Here is a 25,516-nt window from a genome sequence, read left to right on the forward strand (position 1 = left end):
CAAGACTCAACAAATCCTTCTGGGCAGAACCCCTCTGGACAGGGAGGCATCACAGACCGCAAGGCGGGGGGACGTCCCTGCCCCTGAGCCGCACCGGCCGCCGGGCTCCCCGACGCCACCCCGACACCGTTCACCCCCGCGCAGCCCGGCCCGCCCCGAGCCCGGCCCGGCCGGCGCCTCCTGGGCGGAGCGCGGGCGGAGGGCCAGCCGCACCCCGCCGCCGCCGCGAGCCCGGACCTGCCCGCGGCCCCGGCGGCGCAGTCTCGCGGGATCGCTCAGCTCTCGCTCCCCGTGCGGCTCCCGGGCGGCTGCAGTCGCCGCCGACACCCCGGGCCGCCTCCGGTCGCGGCTGGACGGCGGGCTGCACGGGGACGGGAGGAGAGCCGCCGGGGAGCGTGGCCCGAGGTGAGGCGCCGCGGGCTCCCGACGGCCGGGCGGCCCCGAGGGTGCGGGGCGGGCGGGGGCGCGCGGAGCCGCAGGTGCGGGACGGCGGCGGCGGGACGCGCGGTGGGGGCGCCCCGGCCGAAGGTCCGCGGAAGCCGGGCCGCTCCTGAAAGGCGGTGCGGGGGTGCGGGGCCCCCAAGGGCCGGGCCGGGCCGCTGTGGCCGCCGCAGGCCCGGGCAGGTGCCGGGTGCGCGGGGGGGACCCCGCCCGCGCTGGGAGCCGGGGCGGGGCGTGCGTCCGGGTGGGGGCGCGGCCGTGGGTGAGTCAGCGCCCGGAGCCGCCCTCCGGGCCAGGTCGGCCTGCTTCCCTGTCGGGGGGAACCCCGCTCCCCCGGCTGTAGGTGGGGGTCCCGCAGGTCTCCCCTTTCTCAGACAGGAAGGGATCGGCTCCCGGAACACTGCCCGAGACGGGCCCTTGGGAGGAGGTGAAACCCCTTCGGGCTTCACGATTGTCCGGGGACCCCGTTCTCCCGTAGTCCGCTGTCCAGCGGGGCCCTTGGATTGAAATCCCTTGGGCTTCATTGTTGTTCCGTGCGTCCTTTGCAGGGGATCCCGACGCCCCGCGTTACTTTCTTCTCCATCTCACTCGCCCCCGCCCCCCGCGCGCCCGTGATCCCCGCAGCGCAGACCGCGTGTGGTCGCGGTTCCCCGGAGAAGCGATTTCCTCCGCGGGTGGGAGCGTGTCTGTAAAGGACGGGATTTTCCGTGGTTTTCCCAGTGGTCGGTGCCTTCCTGCCCTCGGGGAGAGCCCTTAGCTCCGTCTGCACTTGGACGTCGGCATTTGAGTGTATGACTTATGTCCCTGATACTCCCTCTCGTTTTGTTTGTTTGTTTTGTTTTCGTAGTAATTGACTCGGAACTCATTTCCAGGAGAGGAGCTGCTTTCAACATGGTCAAATAATGCAGTGAGGCATTTGAACGCTTTATCTTCGGACGGAAATCGGAGCGTGAGCAGAGCGATGAGCCCACGCCAGGCGGTGGAAGCGGGGATCTGACGAGGATGGGAATGTGTGCGATGCTGTGGCTGTGCGTTCTCCTGCCCCTCGCGAGCGGGCACAGCCTCTTCACCTGTGAGCCCGTGACGGTGCCCAGGTGCACGAAGATGGCCTACAACATGACGTTTTTCCCCAATCTGATGGGCCATTACGATCAGAGCACTGCTGCTGTGAAAATGGAGGTGGGTCGTTCTTTGTACCTTTATAGGAAAGTCGTTTATTGCTCTGTCCTGGAATAAACTATGACGGTCACTCTTTTTTTTTTTAAAGACAATAAGGGATTCTTTCAGTTGTGTACAAGTCATAGTTGGAAGAAATCCTTTTGAAGATTAAATTACGCTACAGATGTATGTTTTGTGTACTTGCTTAATATGGGGGGTTCGTTTGATAAAGTAGAGTTATGAATGATTTAGAAATGTCTTGCACCCGGCAAATATTTTGCTTTTCCGAATCAGTTATGATAGTTCCGCTAATAATGTGAATTCTGAATTTTTCCTAATTCATTGAATATGCAATCTATATTGTCTGGACTACATATATTTTCGTTTCGGTTATTTTTAATTTATTGATTTTAGAGAGAGAGAGAAAGGGGGAGAGAGAGAGATCGATGTGTTGTTCTACTTACTTATGCATTCATTGGTTGCTTCTTGGACGTGCCCTGACTGGTGATTGAACCGGCACCCTTGACGTATCAGGGCTTAGAGTACATATATTTTCATAAGTAGTTGTATTGTTCACGTGGCACCGTTTTCTGAAGCAGATTGATTATTGGAAGATTTTGGGGCTGTAGATAGTGTTTTGCTAAAAAAAAAAAAAAGTGGCTTTTTTACGGCACTGAAATATTCTTTGTAAGACACTTTTTAAAAGAAACCACATGTCAGGGGCGGAGCAGAGTGATACTAAAGGTCGCCTGAGGTGCCTCAGTTACCTGCGTTCGGCTTAGAGATATGCAGGTTGCTGCGGAGGTGTGGGAAGCAAGAGGTACCTACACAGACAGGGACCTACCCTCCCGTGCAGATCTGTTAGGTTGATAAGTCTCATGAAGGAAAGATGACAAATGTTCCTGTAGTTTTTCTCCAGAAAAACTTTCCAAGGATGGTAAGCGCTTCTTTTCCCCTGACATTGTTGCTAAGGGGTGAAACCCCTATAATTTTAAAGTAGACACTACTTTAAAAACTGACCAAACTTGATTTTACAGCTTCAAAAGTCTTCCATTGTTGGTTAGTTGAATAGTTGTTGCACTACCTCATTGTAGACTCAGGTCTGAAATAGGAGGGCTGTTACATACCAGCGTCGATGTGCTTTACATGGGCATTACAGATGGTTACTATTGCAGTCGTTCAGTGGTCTTTCCACCAGTGCGAGCTGTGATTTTAAACACGGAGCAAATGATGCAGTGAGACTTTCATTGATTAATCAGAACTATTTTGATGGCTTAATCTGGTTAAAGTAAAGTGTGTAGTGGAGACAACTTCAAGGAATAGTTATGTCATTCATTCACAGTTTCTCTGAGGAGAGTACATGTTTTGTAACTCATGTCTTATAAAGTTCTTAAAATTTTTAAAAACCTGGTTCTCTTTCTGTGTAGTAGCTACATACATTTTAAGTTTGAATGCTAACCATCAGCCATATAAATATAGACCATTTAGAATTCCTAAGGGAGAGACGCATCCTGCTAATAATAATAAATACCTGTAATTCTAAGATAATAAGAATTAGCTTCTGTTCAACACATCCTTTTAAAATCAATTATTTTTGCGGTAAAAAATAGAAAAGTGTTGTTTGTTTGTATATTTTACTTACCTAGCTTCTTTTCCAGGTAATTTTGTGTCTGGACATTATCAAGAAGGCATGTTTTGTTCTTACTTCCTTTATTTGAGGATATCTTCATTATATAATCTTCCTTGTGCACTAAGCTTCCTCATAGTCTTTGCTATTAAATTTTATTACACAAATCATCCTTTAGTAGGTTTAGGACATAAAAGAAGAAAACCATACAGCATTAACTTAAGCCGACAAAGAAGAAAGGGAAATGGGAAGGCAAACTGTCAACCTGAGTCTGACTTTAAATCCCTATATATGATTTTTTCGGTCCATGGTACTGTACCTTTCTTATTGCTCATCCTTATTTGTCCTCAGCCAGTGGCATTCTCTTCTAGTTCCTGTATTGAATTTCCAAAATTCTATAATTTGAAAGTTGTAAGTTAACTGTAGATATCATGCAGAGTTTCTTAACCTCGTTTGTGCTGTTGATCCCCTCTCAGAATAAGAGAAGTTTTAAAATTTAAATAAAATGAGTAGGGTTACAAAGGGAAACAATTATATTGAAATATACTTCTGGTTATAGGCCAGGTTAAGAACAACTGAATCCTTCGTTGTGTAGGTGAAGAAACTGAAGCCCAAAGAAGTTATAGTGTTCAAGGTCTGAGCACTATATGACACTGTCTTCTCTATCAACATGGACCATAATGGCATCTTTAACCTTTTTTTTAACCGTTGATCATGATAAAAAATAAAATATCTTCTAAGATTCAGAATATGATATGTTAATTATTCTTTGCTGCTGCTTTGCAAATTTCATTTAGATAAACATTAAACTGGGAAGCATTTTTTTAAACCTTTGGCTCTACCTCCCCCCCTCCCCCCCTCATCTGTGTGTTAAATACAAAGCCTTACTAGAATTTTTACCTGTAAACCAATTTTTAAAAATTGATTTTAGAGAGAGGAAGAGAGACACCAGTCAGTTGCCTCCTGCATGAGCCCCTATCAGGGATCTAACCCACAATCTGGGCGTATGGCCTGATTGGAAACTGAACCCACCACCTCTTGGTGTATGGGATGACACTCCAATCAACTGAGTCACACCGATCAGGGCTAGTTAGAATTTTTAGATCAAAAAATAAAATCTTTAGCCTTCAGTCACTCCTCTCTGTGGTACTAAAGTGATTTTACTAAAATGTAAATTCACACAATCTACTTTGGGGTTACATTCCTCACTATTTTCCTGAAGCTGGAGAAATAAAGACCTGACTCTAGAGTGGCTCTTCTTGTCTCTCATCTTATCCCTTCCATTGTATACTCTCTACTTCAGCCAACCTATCCTATTTATAGAACTCATCCACATTATTCTCGTTCACTTCTGTACCTTTGTACATAGTATTGTATCCACTGCCTCTCTTCACCTGCTCGGTTTCCTCAGATCTGAATTAAAGCAAGAGCTGTGCTTAGTGAAGCCTTCTTCCACCTTTCTCCCAAACTTATTTTATCAGCTCACTCTTCAGACTCTAATCATGTTTAATACAGGTTGGGGAAGGTAAGGTTACAGTTGTTCATAGGGAAAATAATACAATAATTAATAAATAATAATACAAGAATAAACTCTGTTTTGCATATTCACAACTGTAAACCTAATTTTGCCCCACCCCATATATAAGACTGTTCTCATACTTACCATGCTGTGTTGCAATTACTTAAATGTCTCTCTCACTAGATTGAAGCTTGTTGAGAGTAGAGATGATATTTATTCATTTCTATCCCTAATGCCTAATACAGTGCCTCTGAGCATGGTAGTTGCTCAATGAAGCCTGAATAAAGAAAAAGGTGGTGTTTCCTGTTCTAATAAATCAGCAAAGAGAATTTCCCCCCAAATCTTTACCTTCCACCTTTATCTTCTGCAGTGTCTAAGTAAAACACATTCTAATATTTTTAAGTGGTTTATGTATCATCCACTTTCAGCCTGAGCCTAGTTCTCATAAAATATATGAATTGACATCTTCTGTATTCTTTCCCATGTTAGCTTGACACATGGGTGTTAGAATTTATTTTAAAAATTTTATTTTTAACCGTTTGCATTTATATGGAGTGAAGGAATTCATCTTTTGATTGGACCATTGTATTATAAACTATATGTGTCCTGTTTTTCCCCCAAACATTGCATTTTAATACTTATTTGTAGTCCAGACAACTATTAAATTATTAACTGCATTTCTCTTGACTTTTAAAGTGTTTTATGGCTTTTCTAAAGACTAGATGGGTTTTACACCTCCAGCCCAACTGCCTTTGGTTCCTCCTGGTTCCTGCTGCATTTCCAGTGTTCACTAGGAATCAATATTAGGATGAGGGGCTGGAGAAATATCCGATGTTGGGCTCTCTTAGCTTTCAGGAGTTTCATATGATTCTAGAGATCTCTCTCACTCCTCTTTGATGCCTCAGTCTTCATTGTGTGTGATGGCTGTCCCGTTTTACAGACCTTACAGTAGTTATAGTCACTGCAAGCCTGTGATTGTATGCGATGGTTTAGAACAGTGCTTCTCAAAGTTTAGTTCATAGACCAGCAACCTGTGAACTTGTTAGAAATGCAAGCTCATGGACCCCATCCCAGCCTACTGAATCATGACCTATGAAGATAGAGCCAAGAAACTGCATTTTAACAAGCTGTGCAAGTGTTTCTTATGGATGCTAAATTTTGAGATCTGGTTTGGAGCAGGAAATGCAAACTTTCCGTAAAGACCCAAATAATAAAAAATATTTTGGCTCTGCAAGCCTTACAGTCTCTGTCACAGCTATTCAACTCTGCAACTGTAGTAGAAAGCAGCCATAGACAATATGTAAACAAATGAGTGTAGATGTATTTCAGTAAAATTTTGTTTACAAAAACAGACAGTTTTTTTTGGTCCACAGTCTGTGGTTTGCTGAACCCTGTTTTGAAGTACTTAAAAGTACTATAAAGTACCATAAGGATTAAAGTACTATAAGGATTATACATGTATAGCATGTATAAATAAACATTATTATGCATTCTTGTTAATATGTTACCTGAGTTATGTGTTATTTACTTTACACATAAATTTTAAGTCAAATTTATCAGAAACGAAAGGCTTTCACTGGGATATCCTGTTTTTTTAGTTTTATTTCAGAGATTGCTTGAAATCAAGGACTTTGTTTTTTCCCCCTTGTTTTGTTTACTGAAGCTAAATTCATTTGTATTACAAAGAGTTAATTTATAATTCTGAATAGTAACTTGGCTTCTTAAAAAGGATGTTGTACAGTCTAATTCTCCCAGGTGGAAAAACAGACGGCTGCTGGTTTCCCATTGTGTTCCTCTTTGTTTCATATCGAGAGCATTGTTTCTGGAATTGTTAGGTTGATGTCCCTTGAGAGACTGATTTCATCCGAAGAGAGCTGAGCCCGAGCTAGGGAAAATGGAAACAGGAACATTTCTTTTTCTTTTTGAATTGCCTTCATTGAGGTCTAGGCAAAAGCAAAGTCATGTATTATGTTTGGAACAGCATGTGGTCATTCCACTTTTGAAAAGTCTAAAGGGAAGTGAGCCAAAGGGGGTAAAAAAACAACCCCTTTCCTTGTCACCTGTTAATATGCACTACTAAAATGTTTCTATTCAGTCCTATATAATAAAAGGCCAGCGACTATAGCGGCGTCACAATCAGAATGACCAATCAACCAGTCGCCATGAGGTGCATTGACCACCTCTCAGTCCCTCCCCCCAGCCCACAGGCTCCGACTGCTGGATGGCCAACAGGGAGCCGAGATGGGTGTCGGCGGCTGGGCAGGACTAGGGACTGGTGAGCGGGTGGAAGGCAGACCTCTTGGTCCCTCCCCCCGCCCCCGCCCTCAGGCTCTAATCTCCAGATGGCAAACAGGGAACCACGGGCAACCAGGATGGGTGTCGGCGGTGGGGCAGGCCTGGGGACTGGTAAACGGGCAGAAGATGGCCCTGATTGCAGGCTACACCTAGAGACCCTACCCGCGCATGATTTTGTGCACCGGGCCTCTAGTCTATGTAATAAAAGCCTAAGTGACTGTAATGGCGGAACGACTGGTTGCTATGATATGCACTGACCACCAGGGGGCAGATGCTCAACATCCCGGACTGTGAGAGGGCTCAGGCCGGGCTGAGAGACACCCCCCCTTCCAGGGTGTGAATTTTGTGCAGCGGGCCTCTAGTTAAAAATAAAGGGAGAAAAACTGTACACAGACTTACGAAAAAATCTATTTCCATTGGGCAGTGGTTTTTAAACATTTTCATTTTTCTGCTTGTAGAAGAGTCTAGTGGACCGATTCCTTTCCTCCTTCTCTACTTTTATATCCTTATACACAGGCAAGAAAATGTTTAGTGTGACTAACCTATTTATTTTTCAGAAAAGGCTTTCTGAAAATGGTGGTAACTAATCTGAAAGTAAGCTCTTGAGTTCTTTAAAATGAAATAGGTATTGAAAAGTCAGTTGTGTGTGTGGTGGCTACTGTTGTGTTTCTTTCAGACCGTGGGGCGGCTGTTGTGTTGTGACTCTTTCCTTTTCTTGAGGTTGTGGCATGTAGATAATGAAGCCTTCTTTCTCTCGTTTGTATATTCATTACTGTTTACTGATTGTGTCCCTGACTGTGTAGCTTCCCCAGGATTAGTTTTGCTAGATACAAGTTTTAAATGAAAAAAACTGACACTTCAGTGGACAGATTTTTTTTTTTTTTTTTTGGTAATGCCAACCAGTTACTGTGTATATTTGTCTAATTTCCAAAGAAAATTACAGCCCTTTTGGGTAAATAATTAAAAATTTGTAATGCTCTCTGCTAAGAAATATTTTAAAAATAGGAGCTTTCCAATATGGAAATAATGCAAATTTTTGTTTCTTATTCTCTTGTATTGCAGGCTCCGCTTTGCATTCGTTAAAGAAGCTGACTTGCCCGAGATTGGTCACATTCATGAGAATAAGTGGCAGGGTTTTTACCACTTGATTATACAGTAGCTCATTAATGTTCTCAAATGATTTACTGTCCTTGTAACCACTTCAACAGCATTTGTTCTGTGAGGTGTAAACCTTTAAAGACCCCTTTAGGTCCTTAATGAGTCTGTTGTCTAGCTAAGGCAAGTCAATTATTTTTTCCCCAGTCACTTTCTCTCTATTTTAATTTCCATCACTAGAAATTATCTTTCTTTTTGGTGTCATTTTAAAGTAAGAAGTAAGCTTTTAATATTACTGTGTGTTTCACCATGAGTAGAAAGCATAAATCCTGAAGTGAGAACCAGATGCGTGTAGTCAGTTGGCCTTGTACACTGGTAAAGTGGCTGTTTCCATGTACCAGTGCGGTTCTCATTCATGCTTCAGAAAAGTGAGGAATGTTTATATATCTTGTGCCTTTAGCACTAACGGAGGCAAGGCACAGCCAAGACACTGCCGCGGAACCACTCTGTTTAGGCTTAGCTTTATATATTTTTAAAACATCAAAATGTCTTTCTTCTTTTGATCTCTCTATTAGAATTCTAACCCAGCTTTTCTTTCAGGATCTTACATTGTCACAAACCCCAGGCCCATATTATGGTTCCTTCCGTTATCATGTTATCACAGTATGGGGGAACTAGTTGGTGTGTTTTAAGGAAAAGGTGGTAGCATGGCAGAGGTAGTCATTCTAAGAGTACGAGGAATGTGCTCGCACTGCTTTAATTCCGAGCAGGCCACTTGAAGAAGGAATGCTCTCTGAGTACACCTGATGTCATGAGTAGGTGAGTTAGGTAACACGCCACTCACGGAAGGTAGTTTGGGTTAATTGGTCTAAGTGTCCCATAGTTGTATCCAGTCTGTACCAGGAAGTATTAGCAAAACCAAGGTGGAAGGTCCCTTTTATTTATGTGGGTTAATCTCCTCATTGGCACATGTCTACGGCCTCATCAGCTCTATGTCCTAAATACAGTGGAATCTCAGTTGTTCAACTTAATTTGTTCCGAAAGGCTGTTCAGGAAGTGATATGTTAAAAAACGGAATCATTTTTCCCCATTAGAAATAATATTGAATTAATCTGCTCCAGACCCCCAAATGATTCCCTGCTTTAACCTTTCTCAATTGCTTATGTTATTGTTTCACACCCTTAGCAACATCAACACTCTTGATGACCTCTTTATGTTTTAAAATTGTACTGATTGTCTGTTAATTTTGCTGTACTTGGTAGCCAGATCAGACACATGGACAGCTCTGTCATACTTTGCAACTATTTCTTTTTTCAGTTTTATCGTTGTCCTCACAACTTTTCTTTTAACTTTGCTGCCATCACTAACCTTTGTAAGACCCACAGGGACTTACTGTGCGTATTTAGTAATAAAAAGCAGCAAAGCCCGAACCAGTTTGGTTCAGCGGATAGAGCATCAGCCTGCGGACTGAGGGATCCCGGGTTCGATTCTGGTCAAGGGCATGTACCTTGATTGCGGGCACATCCCCAGTCGGGGGCGTGCAGGAGGCAGCTGATCAATGTTTCTCTCTCATCGATGTTTCTAACTCTCTATCCCTCTCCCTTCCTCTCTGTAAAAAATCAATAAAATATATTTAAAATAATAATAATAAGCAGCAAAAAAACAACGTGAGGTTTAGCGGTAAACTGATTCATACTCACCGGAGAGATGCGGGACTGATCATATAAGTACCGCGTGAGAGGCTTGTCGGGTGGAGAACTGCAGTGTTGTTTGTCAGCCGAGACATTTTTTCAGTGAACAACCGAATTATTCAAGATGGGAGATGGTTAAGAATTGAGGTTTGACTGTATAATGGGCCAGTATAATGTCCTTTCAAACAGTGATATGGTTAGAGCCTCTGACAATGAAACTGAGGCACAGAGCAGGAGAGCTGATGTTCCTCTAAGGCAGTGGTTCTCAACCTTCCTAATGCTGCGACCCTTTAATACAGTTCCTCATGTTGTGGTGACCCCCAACCATAAAATTATTTTCATTGCTACTTCATCACTGTAATTTTGCTACTCTTATGAATCGTCATGTAAATATCTGATATGCAGGATGTCTTTTCATTGTTACAAATTGAACATAATTAAAGCATAGTGATTCATCACAAAAACAATATGTAATTACATATGTGTTTTCCGATGGTCTTAGGCGACCCCTGTGAAAGGGTCGTTCGACCCCCAAAGGGGTTGCGACCCACAGGTTGAGAACCGCTGCTCTAAGGCATTGCTTCTCAAGATTTGATGTGCATCAGAATCATCCAAAGGATTTGTTAAAACAGATCCCTGACCCCACCCCCAGAATCCTGCATCTGGGTGGGATGGAGCATTTGCATTTCTAACAAGTTCCCGGGTATGCTGCTGCTGCTGCTGCTGCTGCTGCTGCTGCTGCTGGTTCACTGTTTGTGCCTCTGCCCTAAGGCCACTTGGCAAATTGTGCTGCTGTCCCTCCTGGATGAAAGCAAATTGCTTTTGGAGAAAATAGCATTGGTCAGTTTAGAGCTGCATATGAGGTGCCAGGATTGTACTGATTTGCTACAGTAAAGACACCAATCTGGAAAAGCACTTTAGCCATTTGATTAAGGTGGCTTACGACCATTTATTAATAACGTATCCAGTTGTACTAGAGAATTTAAACAGGCAAGTGCTAAGAATTAATGCCCCTGAATATGTTTTGTTTTTTTTTTAAATATATTTTATTGATTTTTTTACAGAGAGGAAGGGAGAGAGATAGAGAGTTAGAAACATCGATGAGAGAGAAACATCAATCAGCTGCCTCCTGCACATCTCCCACTGGGGATGTGCCCGCAACCCAGGTACATGCCCTTGACCGGAATCGAACCCGGGACCCTTGAGTCCGCAGGCCGACGCTCTATCCACTGAGCCAAACCGGTTTCGGCTGAATATGTTTTTGATAGTGTCACCAATCCGAGGAAGTCCCCTGGTCTGCAGTACTGCTCTTGATTTTCTGTCATGTTAGCAGGACTCCTCTAATGGTTCTCACTTGGCCCCTTCTACCATGATAATATTTATCCAGATAGCAATTGTGCTGTTGCTAAACACAGTATTTGAAGTATACATCCGTGGACTTAGGAAATTACAGTGGGTTGGTTTTGGGGTCCCAACGAGCCCCTGTCAAAAGCCTATTTATCATCTAACGTCCAAAAAACTCCATTTCTGAAGCTGGCACATGGGATCTAGAATTAACATACCCTGAGCAGTGTAACTTAGCCCCCTCTAAAATTGTGGTCTTTCCTCCTGAACCCATCACATTCAGAAGCAACACAAATGAATAATAGTGTCTTGTAAGGAATATATAATTCTTTTTTCCAGATTCCATCTTGGTTTGACCCTTCCAGGACAACCTGGGGTAGAACTGTACTGTACTTACACGTTGAGACATTGAAGTGTGGTGGAGATGGGGTAGGAGGCTGCTTATGTCCTTCTTGCAAAGTCCATCTTTCAGATGCCTCAGCAGACGTGGGATCAGGGTCTGCTGTGATGGCTTTGGGTTCAGAGCACCGCGAGTATTCTGAACCTTGCCATGTATCCCCGCTTCAGGTCTCAGGGCCCCACTGTTTCCTTATCACAGTACCACTAGATTTATGTGAAAAGGAAATACATTTAACTGATACAATTTGGCAACCTGCAGGATTAAACTCCATTTGGTGTTCAACTTCTTAAGCATTAAGTCCCTTTAATCCTTGTGTTTCACTCCACACCTCCAGCCAAGGCTTCGGATTGCCAGTTTGTCACTCTCTTCCTTAGCCAAGCAGTGCCACTAGCGCACTCACCTCAGGCCGTACTCCTTGAAAGTTCATGCTCTTCACTCAGCCTTGCCTTCCCTGGGCACAGCATTCTTAGACGTTGTTGGAATCTGTAGGATTACAAGGATAACTCAATCAGGTTTTTCTAGTATATACCATGGGCTGTCAGATTTCCATCTCTAAATACTGACAGAATATTCATTGCTTTTAGTCTCAGTTTAAGTCTAGAAAACCAGTTCCATTCCTCTTACTGAGATCACATATATAATTGCTGTGCCAGTCTGTCTTGGTTGCAAACAATAGAAACCAACTTTGACTAACATAAGCAGAAAATGAACGAATGTTGGATAGCTTGTCAAATCAACGGGGAGGCTGAAGAACCAGGTTCAGAATATAGGGAGGAGCAAAGGGAGCCAGGACACAGCTAGGATCATGTCCCAGGACCAGTCTGTCCCAATGTCAATGCCATTGTCCCTCGACACTTATTTTGACATTGTTGGCATTATTGCCTCCCCACTGCAGTTGCCTCAAATAATCTGTTCTTTTGTACAACCCTCTCCCAAAATATCACAATACCTGGAGCATCCAAATGGCCAAGCTGGTTCTGTTGTCAGATTGCTCCCTGCATCATCCCTCCTAAAGCTTCTGTAGCATCCCACCTACTTCGGAATTCCCAAAAACAGGACTGCTGGGCAGGCAGAAGGGATAGATGTTCCCTCTAGAGCTCAGTACAAGGCAGTTACCTACCAAGGAGAACATTTCTTTGTAGTACCTACAGTTGTTTTGGAATTGAAGTCCAGCCCTGTTGCTTAATGCTTGGTCACCCTCTTCATAAACTTTTTGAGCCACAAAGTGTCCTTAGAGATCATCTAGTGGTTCATCGCTCTCATATCACTTGGATGCTCAGAGACTCAAAGACCGAAAATTATCTCAAAAGACAGAATGACAATGCTGGCATCATTTCCAGTCAAGGGTTACATAAAATGTTCCACTTGTTTTGGTTCTCATTGTCTATCATTGTTTGGCTCTGGCTATTTTTCAGGTGGAGGTATTAGTGGTTTTCTTAAATGCCCTCTTCTTCTTCGTCCTTGCTGGTACTAATAGTTAACTACCACAGATTTCTTCCAGGGACTCACCATTCCCTTAAAGGAGCCTATAACTTATTTCTCTAATCATTAAAACTATAATCAACAGGACTATTTTAGTTATTATTGAATGGTAGAATCTCAAAAGCATTGTTGATAATTGTCCATCTCTTTCCTCTGCTTTATCTTCTAATCCTTCCATAGAGTTCTTTATTTCAGCCATCTTATTATTTTAATTTTCCATAGCATCCTATTCTTTTTAATGAATGCAATAGCTTCTCATTTAACATTAACGTTTTTGTTTATTTTGTGATTTATTTTGTTTTGTTTTCTTCTGTCCCCCGCATAATCTGTTCCCTCCAAATTTCCCTTTATCTGCTTGCTTGTTTTGGTCTGTCTCTCATAAGGTTTTACTCAAATGCCTGGTGATTCTTGGCTGCCCGTTTAAAGTTGTGTGCATTGAAATCTCCATGTGCAATAATGGGGCTCGTTGCTGGTGGGCTTCAATAGTAAGGTGAGGGCAAGCTTTTCCATGGTCTCTGTCTAGAGGTTTTTCCTTTTGTCCAAGACTGCTGAGTGTTTTTTAAAGATCAGGGATGGTGGTATTTGCCTGTCTGCCAACCTTTTGGAAACAAGAAAGGAAAAGGATGAGGGCTTCATGCTTTCCTAGTCATTTAGTCAGTCCAACCTCTTTCCACCTGTGCTGTGTCTCTGCCCAGATCTGTGCCAGGTAGCTCAAGTCTAAGAACATCTGTAGCTCCATTTCTCCTGGAAGTAACCCCGATAGATTAGTGGGCATCTGCCTGTTGGGGTGGGTGTGGGGGCATAACAGAGAGAGAAACTGATTTGTAAACAGCCTTCAGTTTTTACCTTTGTGCCTGGAAGAACTGAGACCCTCTGTTTCTTAAGGGCAAAATCAGTTCATTCTCATGTGATTCCCTCCACTCGTACTTTGTAATCCACCCCCATGTCTCATTAAGTCACCTCACACTCTTCTAATAGCTTTCTGTCACTCAAAGTTTTGGGACTTTCTTTTTAGATGTTTCTTTTCTTTGGAAAACTCAAATACATTAATGTAGCATCTCCTGTTCACTTAATGAATTAGAATCTTTATTTTCTTTATTGTCATTTTACTGAGGGAACAAGGAAGAAAGATAAACACATGTGGTCAATATACGATGTTTATCCAGGACCCATCCCTATGACCTAAAGTGTAATCATCACAATAACTAACATTTGTTGAATGCTTATGTTTATTAATGTAGTAGTCACAACAATCTTATGAGACAGTTACTATTATTATTGCCATTTTACAAATGAAGAAACTAAAACACAGAAGTTAAGTAACTTGCCCAAGATACACAGCCAGTAAGTGGGGACCTAGGATTCACACTCAGCTGTGAGACCCCAGAGTTACTTCCTGCTTAAAATTCTCCAATAACATTTCATTCCTTTATTTTAAAATTCAAACAACTTAGCATGCCATCCGTGCTCCCTGTGATAGGTCCAGTCCCATCTCTCTCTTTAGTCTGCCCTGATTCCACCTCTTTGACCTTCTATTACTGTCACCCTGAACTTCTTGCCCTGAATGCACTGTGTTCTCGTGATCCTCACATCTTTTTCATGCTGTTCCCTCTGTCCCCAAATTGCTTTATTCTCCAGAATACTCAGTCAGTGTTAGGGTATTTCCGCATATACTTATAAATGGAATGTTTGTATAATTTATTTCACCTAACAATTCATTCTTTAGATTTGCTTTGATTTAGCACATCTTCTTAAAAATGTATTAATTGAATAAAATATATTACAATGTGTCTGAAGGTTCCTAAGTCTAACAGACTAAATAAAATGATCTCAAAACTTGATTGTATTGTATTGAGAGTGATATTTAAATATTCTTTGGGAGTATAAGTGAAAATGTATATACTTTAAATAGTAAATGAACTCATTTCTCCATTTGTTATTATAAAATTTTCTAACCTTATCTTGCTGTTTTTCTTAATAGCACTTTCTTCCTCTTGCAAATCTGAACTGTTCACCAAATGTTGAAACTTTCCTTTGCAAAGCTTTTGTACCAACCTGCACAGACCAAATTCATGTGGATCCACCTTGTCGTAAATTTTGTGAAAAAGTATATTCTGATTGCAAAAATTTAATTGACACTTTTGGGATCCAGTGGCCTGAGGAACTTAAATGTGACAGGTAAATTATGTTTTCAACCAAAAACAACTAATGATAATGATATTTTAATATTGGTGTTAGCTTTCCAGAATGTTAGTGACAGGCTTTCGTTATTTGATTCAACGAATATTTATTACACCTTACCATATACCAGGCACTGTGGTGATAAGTGTCATGGACACAATGGTGAGAAAAAAACAGACTTGGTTCTTATTCTCAGGGAACTTACCATGGGGTAGAAGGAATGGAGAGTAATCAAATAATTATACAAGAAATGCAAATTTATAACTGCGCTTAGATATAACAAAGGCAAGGTACATAGTTCTTTGAGAACATGTAATAGTGCCTTTGACCTTACCTGGGGGAAATGAACCTCATTATCAAGTCACTGACCTTTTTGCACATTAGTCTTTATTAATTATTTTTGTTCCCTTTTCTCTGGACAATGGTAGCTTGTAATTTGAAATATTGTACTGATACAATGAGAACTCATATAATAAATCTGGGAAGGAAGCTAGCTACCTTTCTGTTTATCTGTGAACTGAAGAAACTTTATGGAACTCATACATTTCTGCTAAATTCATAATTATTTTCAAGAACAATTGAGTAATACGGTTGCCCTTGAACAACTCAGGAGTTAGGGTTGCTGTCCTCCCATGTAGTCGAAAATCCGTGTATAACTTTTGACTCCCCAAAAACTTAACTACTAATAGCCTACTGTTGACCAGAAGTCTTACCAATAACATAAACAGGTAACAGATGTTTTGTATGTTATATGTAGTATATACTGTATTCTTACAATAAAGCAAGCTAGACAAAAGGTGTTAAGAAAATCATAAGGAAGAGAAAATACACTTAAACTATTTATTGAAAAAAAACCCTGCATATAAGTTGACCCATGCAGTTCAAACCCATATTGTTAAGGGTCAACTGTATATAGTAAAGTTGAAGATGCTCATACCCTACATCTAGGAAATCTCCTTTCACAGAGACGTTTACACCAACAAGGAATCATGTACGAAAATACTGATTGTGACACACAAATACTCCCGTGTGTCACTCAGGTATGCCTGTACAAGGGAGACAAACAGCCAAACCAAAAAAAAAAAATGGCAACGTGAGTGAAGCTGGTCCTCAGCCTGCCTCTTGGGGATCGTCTCGCCCTTCTTTAATAACTTAAAGGTCACTTGAACTTTAACACCAGTCCAGGAAAGGATCTTATTTCAGCCATCACCTTACTTAGGTGGTTTATCTACTTTGCTTGTGGGCATTAGATAATAAAAATTTATTTTTTCAAGACTTATATTTTATATGCATATAAACAGACAAGCCTGTACTTTTAATTTTTTCCTGGAGCGTACCAAGCAAGATAATTTTTTCTTAAATATTTAGTCTTGAGAGCAGACATTATTTTTAAATTATTAATTGATTGTTTTCCAAGTAAGGGAATTTGTATGTTCATTTGCCTTGTATTTAATATATATTAGTTTGTTAGGACGTCATTAACAACCACAAATTTTTAGTCAATTTCAAAACTTTCTGCCCAACTAACCTGTAATCCTATAGGTTTGTGTGGCTTCCCATCAGTTATGAATGCATAAGGAACTATTTTATAATTGGAAAGCATAGCATTAAAATAGTGGCTCAATAAAAATTTTGATTATATATTTAATTTTTATAATTTTTACAGATTACAGTATTGTGATGAGACTTTTCCTGTAACACTTGATCCACACACAGAGATTCTTGGTCGTCAGAAGAAAACAGAACAAGTCCAAAGAGACATTGGAATATGGTGTCCAAGGCATCTTAAGACTTCTGGGGGACAAGGCTATAAATTCCTAGGAATTGACCAGTGTGCACCTCCGTGCCCCAACATGTATTTTAAAAGCGAAGAGCTGGAGTTTGCAAAAAGCTTTATCGGAATAGTTTCAATATTTTGTCTGTGTGCAACTCTGTTCACATTCCTTACTTTTTTAATTGATGTTAAAAGATTCAGATACCCAGAGAGACCAATTATATATTACTCTGTCTGTTACAGCATTGTGTCTCTTATGTATTTTATTGGATTCTTGCTAGGCAATAGCACAGCCTGCAATAAAGCAGATGAGAAGCTAGAAGTTGGTGAGACGGTAGTTCTAGGCTCTCAAAATAAGGCTTGCACCATTGTGTTTATGTTTTTGTATTTTTTCACAATGGCCGGCACTGTGTGGTGGGTGATTCTTACCATTACTTGGTTCTTAGCTGCAGGACGAAAATGGAGTTGTGAGGCCATTGAACAAAAAGCAGTGTGGTTTCATGCTGTTGCCTGGGGAACACCGGGCTTTCTGACTGTCATGCTTCTTGCAATGAATAAGGTCGAGGGCGACAACATTAGCGGAGTTTGCTTTGTTGGCCTTTATGACCTGGACGCTTCTCGCTACTTTGTACTCTTGCCGCTGTGCCTTTGTGTGTTTGTCGGGCTGTCTCTTCTTTTAGCTGGGATCATTTCCCTAAATCACGTTCGACAAGTGATACAGCATGATGGCCGTAACCAAGAGAAACTGAAGAAATTTATGATTCGAATTGGAGTCTTCAGCGGCCTGTACCTCGTGCCATTAGTGACACTTCTTGGATGTTACGTCTATGAGCAGGTGAACAGGATCACCTGGGAGATAACTTGGGTCTCTGACCATTGTCGTCAGTACCATATCCCATGTCCTTATCAGGTAAAAGCTATCATTTGTATTGTTTCATGATTTAATTTTAGCATAGAAATGTTTCCTGGAAATATACTTGAATTAATTATGAGCATAAATTAAAATTTCAGGTGAGAAATCCAATAGACATAGGATTGATTTCCTCTACATCAGTTGAAATTGGGATAAGTGTCTTAAGGTTTTTCAGTTTGTTATGATAATAAACTGTCTTCTTTTGCTTTTCTTTTAGAAATTACATAGGGTTGCGAAGGCAAATTAATAGAAATGAAGAAAAGACAGAACAACAGGTCTTGGGAAAACAAGAGAAGTAACTTCTGAATTGGGAGTTGTTTTAAATTCTTTAGTTAGTAGGGGGAAATTTTATTTGGGTGTATTTAATTTGATTGGGTTATCTTATACTTTTTTGCAGACTATTTGCTTATAGAAACAAAACTTGATTTTTGCCTAAACCATACTGTCATTTCTTAACTGACAGTACAGTTAAGAAATGACAAAAGTACAGTTGAAATGAAATGTGTTTCATATGCTCCTGATGTTTATTAGTATAAAGGTGGAGTTAAGATTAAAGAAGTAAATTTCTGAAAATTGGAACAAATTTAAATCATTTTAGTTGAGGTTTTTAATGAAAAAATTTTGTTTTAAATAGATTTTATACATATTTCTTGACTATTTATACCTGGTAATATATGTTATATTGATTATGAGTACTATCATCATAGTGTATCAAATCAAGCAATGTGTGGGCTGATTATCTAATCTAATAAAAGAGAAACATGCAAATTGACAGAAACTTCGCTACACTCTAAGCCACACCCACCAGCCAATCAGAGCAATTATATGCAAATTAACCCAACCAAGATGGCGGCTGGCAGCCACGGAGCTGGAGCAAGCAGGAGGCTTGCTTGCTCCAGCGATGGAGGAAGCCAAGCTTCCCACCTGTCCTGGCTGGCTGTGGCCTCCATGAAAGGCAACAAAGTTTCAATTATAGAAGATAAATAAATCCCAGGTACCTGCTTCCAGCCAGCCTCCACTGGGAGCTTGGGTGGCTGGGGGCCGTGGCCAGCCTGCAAACAGCCCTCAGCCCCTCACCCAGGCTGGCCAGGCACCCCAGCAGGACTCCCACCCTGATCTGGGACACCCTTCAGGGCAAACTAGCCAGCCCCCACCCATGCACCAGGCATATAATAAAAGGATAATATGCAAATTGACCCTAACAGCAGAACGACTGGGAATGACTGGTCATTATGACACACACTGACCACCAGGGGGCAGATGCTCAATGCAGGAGCTGCCCCCTGGTGGTCAGTGTGCTCCCATAGGGAGAGCTCTGCTCAGCCACAAGCCAGGCTGACTGCTGCCAGCACAGCAGTGATGGGGGGAGCCTCTCCAGCCTCCTCAGTAGCGCTAAGGATGTCCAACTGCAGCTTAGGCCTGGTCCCTGCTGGCAAGTGGACATCCCCCGAGAGCTCCTGGGCTGCCAGAGGGATGTCTGACTGCTAGCTTAGGCCCAATCCCCTGGAGAGTGGGCCTAAGCCAGCAGGTGGACATCCACTGAGGGGTCCCAGACTGAGAGGGCACAATCCGGGCTGAGGGACCCCCCCCCCCAGTGCACAAATTTTTGTGCACCAGGCCTCTAGTTTTACACAATAATTTATATCCTAGAAAGTTGCTACATTTTAACATAGTGGAACCTATTTAAATACTGATGGGTGGAAATAATAGTTTTACTTGCCTTAAACATACTGTCCACAGCCTGTTATCAGTAGGCTGTTTTTACTATATATTTAATAAGGGAGCTATGTCTTAAAGTTGTCCTGACACAGTAAATGTTTTCTATATTCTCAGAATTTTTGGCAAACTAGGAGGAAAATACAATTATTAAATACTACCAAAATTTAAAATCTATGATTTTTAAAAATTATGTTTCATGTAAAGAAAGAAGCTATAAAGTACTAGAAGATACAATGAAAAAATTCTAAAATTAAAGTGGAGACTTAATAAATATGATATAAAATTCAGGAACTTTAAAAGAAATAATAGCTAAATTTGACTACATTAAAAACAATTTTGTGTATGGCAAAAACCCCCACCATAATCAAAGTCAGAAAATCAACTGGGAAAATTTATTCACACATCACAACACAGTTGAAGGGCTAATTTCCTTGATTTATAAAGAGTTTCTTTAAATCAATAAGAAAAACCCAACAATCTGGTATAAAAATGTAGAGGATTCACAGAAAATTAATCCTCTGACATGTGCAAAATATAAGAGAATTGTAAATTAAAATTATAATAAACTCTGGCCGGTGTTTCTCAGTAGTTAGAGCATCGGCCCAAGCACTGAAGGGATGCTGGTCCAATTCCCAGTCAAGGGCTGTACCTAGGTTACAGGTTCGATCTCTGGCCTGCTGGGGCGCATGCAAAAGACAACCAATCTATGTGTCTCTCTCCCGTCAATCAATGTTCCTCTCTCTCTCTCTCTCTCTCTCTCAACCTCTCCCCCCACCCCTTCCCTCCTTTCTACTCTCTAAAAATCAGTGGGGAAAAAACAATCCTTGGATGAGGATTAACAATAACAAAATTATAATGAAATTATGTGCCTACTTATGACATGGCAAACATCTGAAGGTTTTATAGCCACTATGTTGGTGGAACTGGCAAAATACACATTCTCAGACTTTGTTATTTAATCAGTTCAACCTTCTATGGAAAGCAGTTTGACAGTATCTATCATTTAAAATGCACATATTCTTTGATCGTGCCCTTGTGGGAATTTATTGACGAATCTGCTCACAGATGTGAGTGATTGCCTGCATACAAAGATAGTCACTGCAACAGGATTTGCAGTGGCAATAGGTTGAAAATAACCTAAGTATCCATTAGTAGGAGTACTTGAGTAAATTATGTTCACGCAATAGAATAGCCTTTAAAAATGAATGAGAAGCTCTATTTCTACTGATAGAGAATGGGCTCCAAGAAATATTAGTAAGTGAAAAGAGCAAGATATAATATGGAATGTGTAATATTTTGATACTTGTGTAACATCTAAAAAATAATATTAAAGTTTATGCTTAGAAAAAAGTATGGGTTAATTTTTATGAAATTTTCACTTTAATGATATTTATTTTGCTCTAACAAATCAAGATTTTATAACATAAACGCCAACAATGTGTAAAGATTCTAAAATAATATGTTGTTATAAGGACTTTAAATGTGTGTGTTTTTGTGGTAGATTAAAGTGAAGGAAAAATATAAATATTTAGAGGCAAATATTTGGCAGTTATACTTCTAAGGAGAAAAAGTTCAGGAAATCAAGCCAAGATTAGGAAGGACATTTTTCCTAAATATATTTAAGTATTTTTCCCTTTCTAGCTATATATTTTGACATATATATATATGTGTGTGTATATATATGGTTATTTGTTCAGAACTTAGGTAAAGAATATATTACACTTAAAACACTTTATTATGTAAATTATTTATAAAATAGTATAAAAATCAGACAAGATTTATATTTTTTGTTCGTTTTACATTGACTATATAGACTTCACTTAAAATGTATCACTGAAATTATTATTATTCACCATTTTTTTACAGGCAAAAGCAGAAACTCGACCAGAATTGGCTTTATTTATGATAAAATACCTGATGACTTTAATTGTTGGCATCTCTGCCGTCTTCTGGGTTGGAAGCAAAAAGACATGCACAGAATGGGCTGGGTTTTTTAAACGTAATCGCAAGAGAGAGTAAGAACCTATTGAATTATCTGACACTATCTTAAAAATAAATAGCTCAAATACCAAGGAACTATTTAAATCATCATTGCACTGGAACTTTATTATATCAGTTGTTTCAAGTATGGAAGTCTTCCTGGAGAGAGATGCTTTCCTCTGGCATTCATTATAATAGGCTGGCATGTGCTATTCTGTTGAAATATGAATGAAAGATTTATAAAATGTGCATTTTCTTTCCATGACTTATATTATTACTACTTTCATTGGATTCATTATTTTGAGGATAGCACTTTTAATAATTTTATCCTTTTTTATCAATGATAAAATATTAAATGGGATCAAGTATATGTAAGGAAATCTATAAAGTATGATTTGAATGTGATGTATTATGGTTATTATTTACCTTTAAATTTTATTACACATAGTGTTGACTTAAAATTTCACTTATTTACCTTGCCTAAGATGGTAAAAATTCAAACTTAAGGAATATTCTATAACAATATAGTAGATTTACATTTCTGAGTGAATAGTTCATTTCAGTTATTTATGTACATTGTATACTATGTATTATCAATAGTGTACAAGAGAGTTTTTTAAACCATCACCTGTTGGTTTAGTTAATGAACTTTTTTGTGGTAAAAATTTAAGAACTGTAGACTCTTTCATAAATAAGTTTTTGAAATCTGAAGAACTGCATTTAACTGGACTTTAAATTTTTTGCACTATTATTATGTCTTTTCCATATTTATATGCCCACACTAACTTCAGTATAACTTGCTAACTTTAATGTTAGAAAGAAAACAGTTGAGTTTAAGCAAAGACCACTAATCATATTCTGTGTCCTCTCTCTTCTGGTTTACTTTGACATTTGATATACTAACATATGATACACATACAGTTAGGCCTCTGCTTTAGGCTGGTTTGTGTTTCCTTGCCCTCATTCTTTGATGCTGCCTATTTAATTCCTTACCAGTCTACTATGTATACTGACAAAGGCAGCTAACAGGGTATACATAAAAGATTTCACATCATGGCAATCCACTTACTACTATATCTTATAGTAGTTATGATCCCATATTTTGTAAGTAATATAAATCTTATATAATTTTAACTGTACTGAATAAGGACTTTTAGCACAGCTATGTGATACGCTTTATGGCTTCTACAATAACGCTTACCATTTTTAAGTAAATCCTCTCTTTTCTTACAGTCCAATCAGTGAAAGTCGAAGAGTACTGCAGGAGTCATGTGAGTTTTTCTTAAAGCACAATTCTAAAGTTAAACACAAAAAGCACTACAAACCAAGTTCACATAAGCTGAAGGTCATCTCCAAATCCATGGGAACCAGCACAGGAACTTCAGCAAATCATGGCACTTCTGCAGTAGCTATCGCTAACCACGATTACTTAGGACAAGAAACTTTGACAGAAATTCAAACCTCTCCAGAAACATCAGTGAGGGAAGTGAGAGAAGACGGAGTGAACACCCCCAAACCAAGAGAACAGGACTGTGGGGAACCTGCCTCCCCAGCAGTATCCAGCTCCAAACTCTGTGGGGAGCAGGCTGGCAGGAAAGGCCGGGCAGGCAACGGCAACGACAAGAGCAGTGTCTCTGAAAGTGCACAGAGCGAAGGAAGGTGAGCTTTGCTTTTGTTATCTTAAGTCATGTCTATTTTCAATACTGCATTATACATTTTTTATTAAAGGGTAACATGTTTGGAAAGAGAGCATTCTACGAGATGAAATGTTTATACACTAATCCAAGGAAGTTTGGATTTCAGAAGTTGCAGTTCAGCCTATGAATATTCTGTTTTGTAGTTTTAAGTTTTAGCTTTGAGAAGGGCCTTCATGGATGTTGTTCAAGTAGAACAGTCACGTTCATTTCTCTGGTAATTGTTAAGAGTTGCATGTATATTTAGGTAAACGTTATGATTTATCAGAAATATAGGCTAAGTTTTATTAAGGTTGATCTATATTTTAGTTGAAATTCCAGTTTGGTCTTGGGAAGAGGTGAGTGTAACTTCCACGTACTCCGTCATACCGTCTTCAGGCTAAGTTTTCATTAGCACTGCTTTATGGTAGTGTCTAAAAGGTATTTGCCAGTTTAGAGTCGCCAGGGGTGGGGAACCTTTTTTCTGCCAAGGGCCATTGGATATTTATAACATCATTAGGGGGCCATACAACATTATCCACTTAAAAATTAGGGTGCTATACTTGGTCAAACACTTAATTAACTCACCCCTAAAGCCTTGGCAGGGCCAGACCAAATGGTTTTGCGGGCTTTATACCATTCTCCCTGGTAGACAAAGATGATTATAAGATGTTTTTATTTTCTGAGCATGAAAGGATATTGACATTATCTTTAATGGAATTTTCCATATAGTCATAGGTGATCCAAACACAGCTATACATGAAATTAGCCAGAATGCTGACAACTACTTGAAGGTCTCAAGGTTGTCTTACCTCACCCTTCCAAGCTAGGCCAAATGCACCTTCTCTGTGTTGCTGTAACAGCTTTTGCATCTCTGGATTGTAATTAGATACATGCTTTCATCCTCCACTAGATTTGTAAGCTCCTTAAAAGGCAGAGCTGAGGTCTTACCGTAGTATTCCCCACTGCTTACATAGTCTGACCCATGGTGGAAAATCAGTAAGATGTTTGCTGCCGAACCGGTTTGGCTCAGTGGATAGAGCGTCGGCCTGCGGACTCAAGGGTCCCGGGTTCGATTCCGGTCAAGGCATGTACCCTGGTTGCAGGCACATCCCCAGTGGGGGGCGTGCAGGAGGCAGCTGATCGATCTCTCTCATCGATGTTTCTAACTCTCTATCCCTCTCCCTTCTTCTCTGTAAAAAATCAATAAAATATATTTAAAAAAAAAAAGATGTTTGCTAATCTGAGGGCAGGAAGCCTGTCTTATTAATTGTATTCCCCAGGAGACACCATGCTCAGCCCATGCATGGGTGGTGCTTGACAGTTTCCAAAGTTAGCAAAAATTATTTGAAAATAAAGTATTTGTGTTTTGAGGTGTTAGAGTAGACGTACAGTTTTAGTAAACTATCCTCTGATAAAGTGGACACTGGCTGGAAGTAAAACTCATGAAAGCGAGTAGCAGTTATAAGGACATCTGGCATCACATCTGTGCTTGGAATGTATGTATGTCAATTTCTGTTCTTTACCTAGGGTGGCTCCAAAAACTGATGTTACTGAAACTGGCCTGGCGCAGAGCAACAACTTGCAGGTTCCCTGTCCTTCAGAGCCAAGCAGCCTGAAAGGCTCCACATCACTGCTCAGCCACTCGGCTTCCGGAGTTAGAAAAGAGCAGGGCGCTGGCAGTCACTCAGATACTTGAAAACCAGGTTCTCCCGTCACTTAGAGGCGTAAGTGTGTTACACTGGAGGCGGCCAGTGCACCGTCATGTAAGAACCACTGTTATAGTCTTCTTTTGTACTTAAAGTTGCATCGCCTGCTGTTACACTGGAAACAAGAAATGCTGGGAATAATATGATTCATTTCTCATAGAGGTTAATGACAACAATATATCTGGAAAACAGAAATGTGCAGGTTAATAATATTTTTTAAATTGTGTGGGAGGAGGGAGTTAGAGGAATCTTCCTTTTTTTATTTATGAAGATTCTGCTCTTGTTAAAAGTATTTTAAGGTGTACAATGCTATTTTACTTTTATGATATAAAATCAAGATTTTTCTTTGCTGAAGTATTTAAAACTTATCTTTACATCTTTTTTATATATTTGAAAATAAGTTTATATGTATTTGAACTTTTTTTAGATATCCTGGAAAATCTACTCAAATATTTTATTATGTTATCTGATATCTTATTTTCACACTACTTTGGTAGCTTTTACACTGAATTGCT

At 40.4% G+C, this 25,516-nt stretch overlaps 1 protein-coding gene across 1 annotated transcript; it reads left to right on the top strand.

The window, feature by feature from the left end:
• Positions 1-254: 254 nt before the first annotated feature.
• Positions 255-25,516, top strand: FZD6 (frizzled class receptor 6). The gene is made up of 7 exons (XM_081111184.1): positions 255-405; positions 1,289-1,620; positions 15,034-15,230; positions 16,900-17,917; positions 21,506-21,654; positions 22,853-23,278; positions 24,823-25,516. Exons 2-7 carry the CDS (start codon positions 1,444-1,446, stop codon positions 24,989-24,991), a joined length of 2,136 nt encoding a protein of 711 aa, XP_080967310.1. The 5' UTR covers positions 255-405; positions 1,289-1,443; the 3' UTR covers positions 24,992-25,516.

The sequence above is a fragment of the Myotis nattereri genome, assembly GCF_964212035.1.
Source record: "Myotis nattereri genome assembly, chromosome: 17".
Classification (NCBI taxonomy): Eukaryota; Metazoa; Chordata; class Mammalia; order Chiroptera; family Vespertilionidae; genus Myotis; species Myotis nattereri.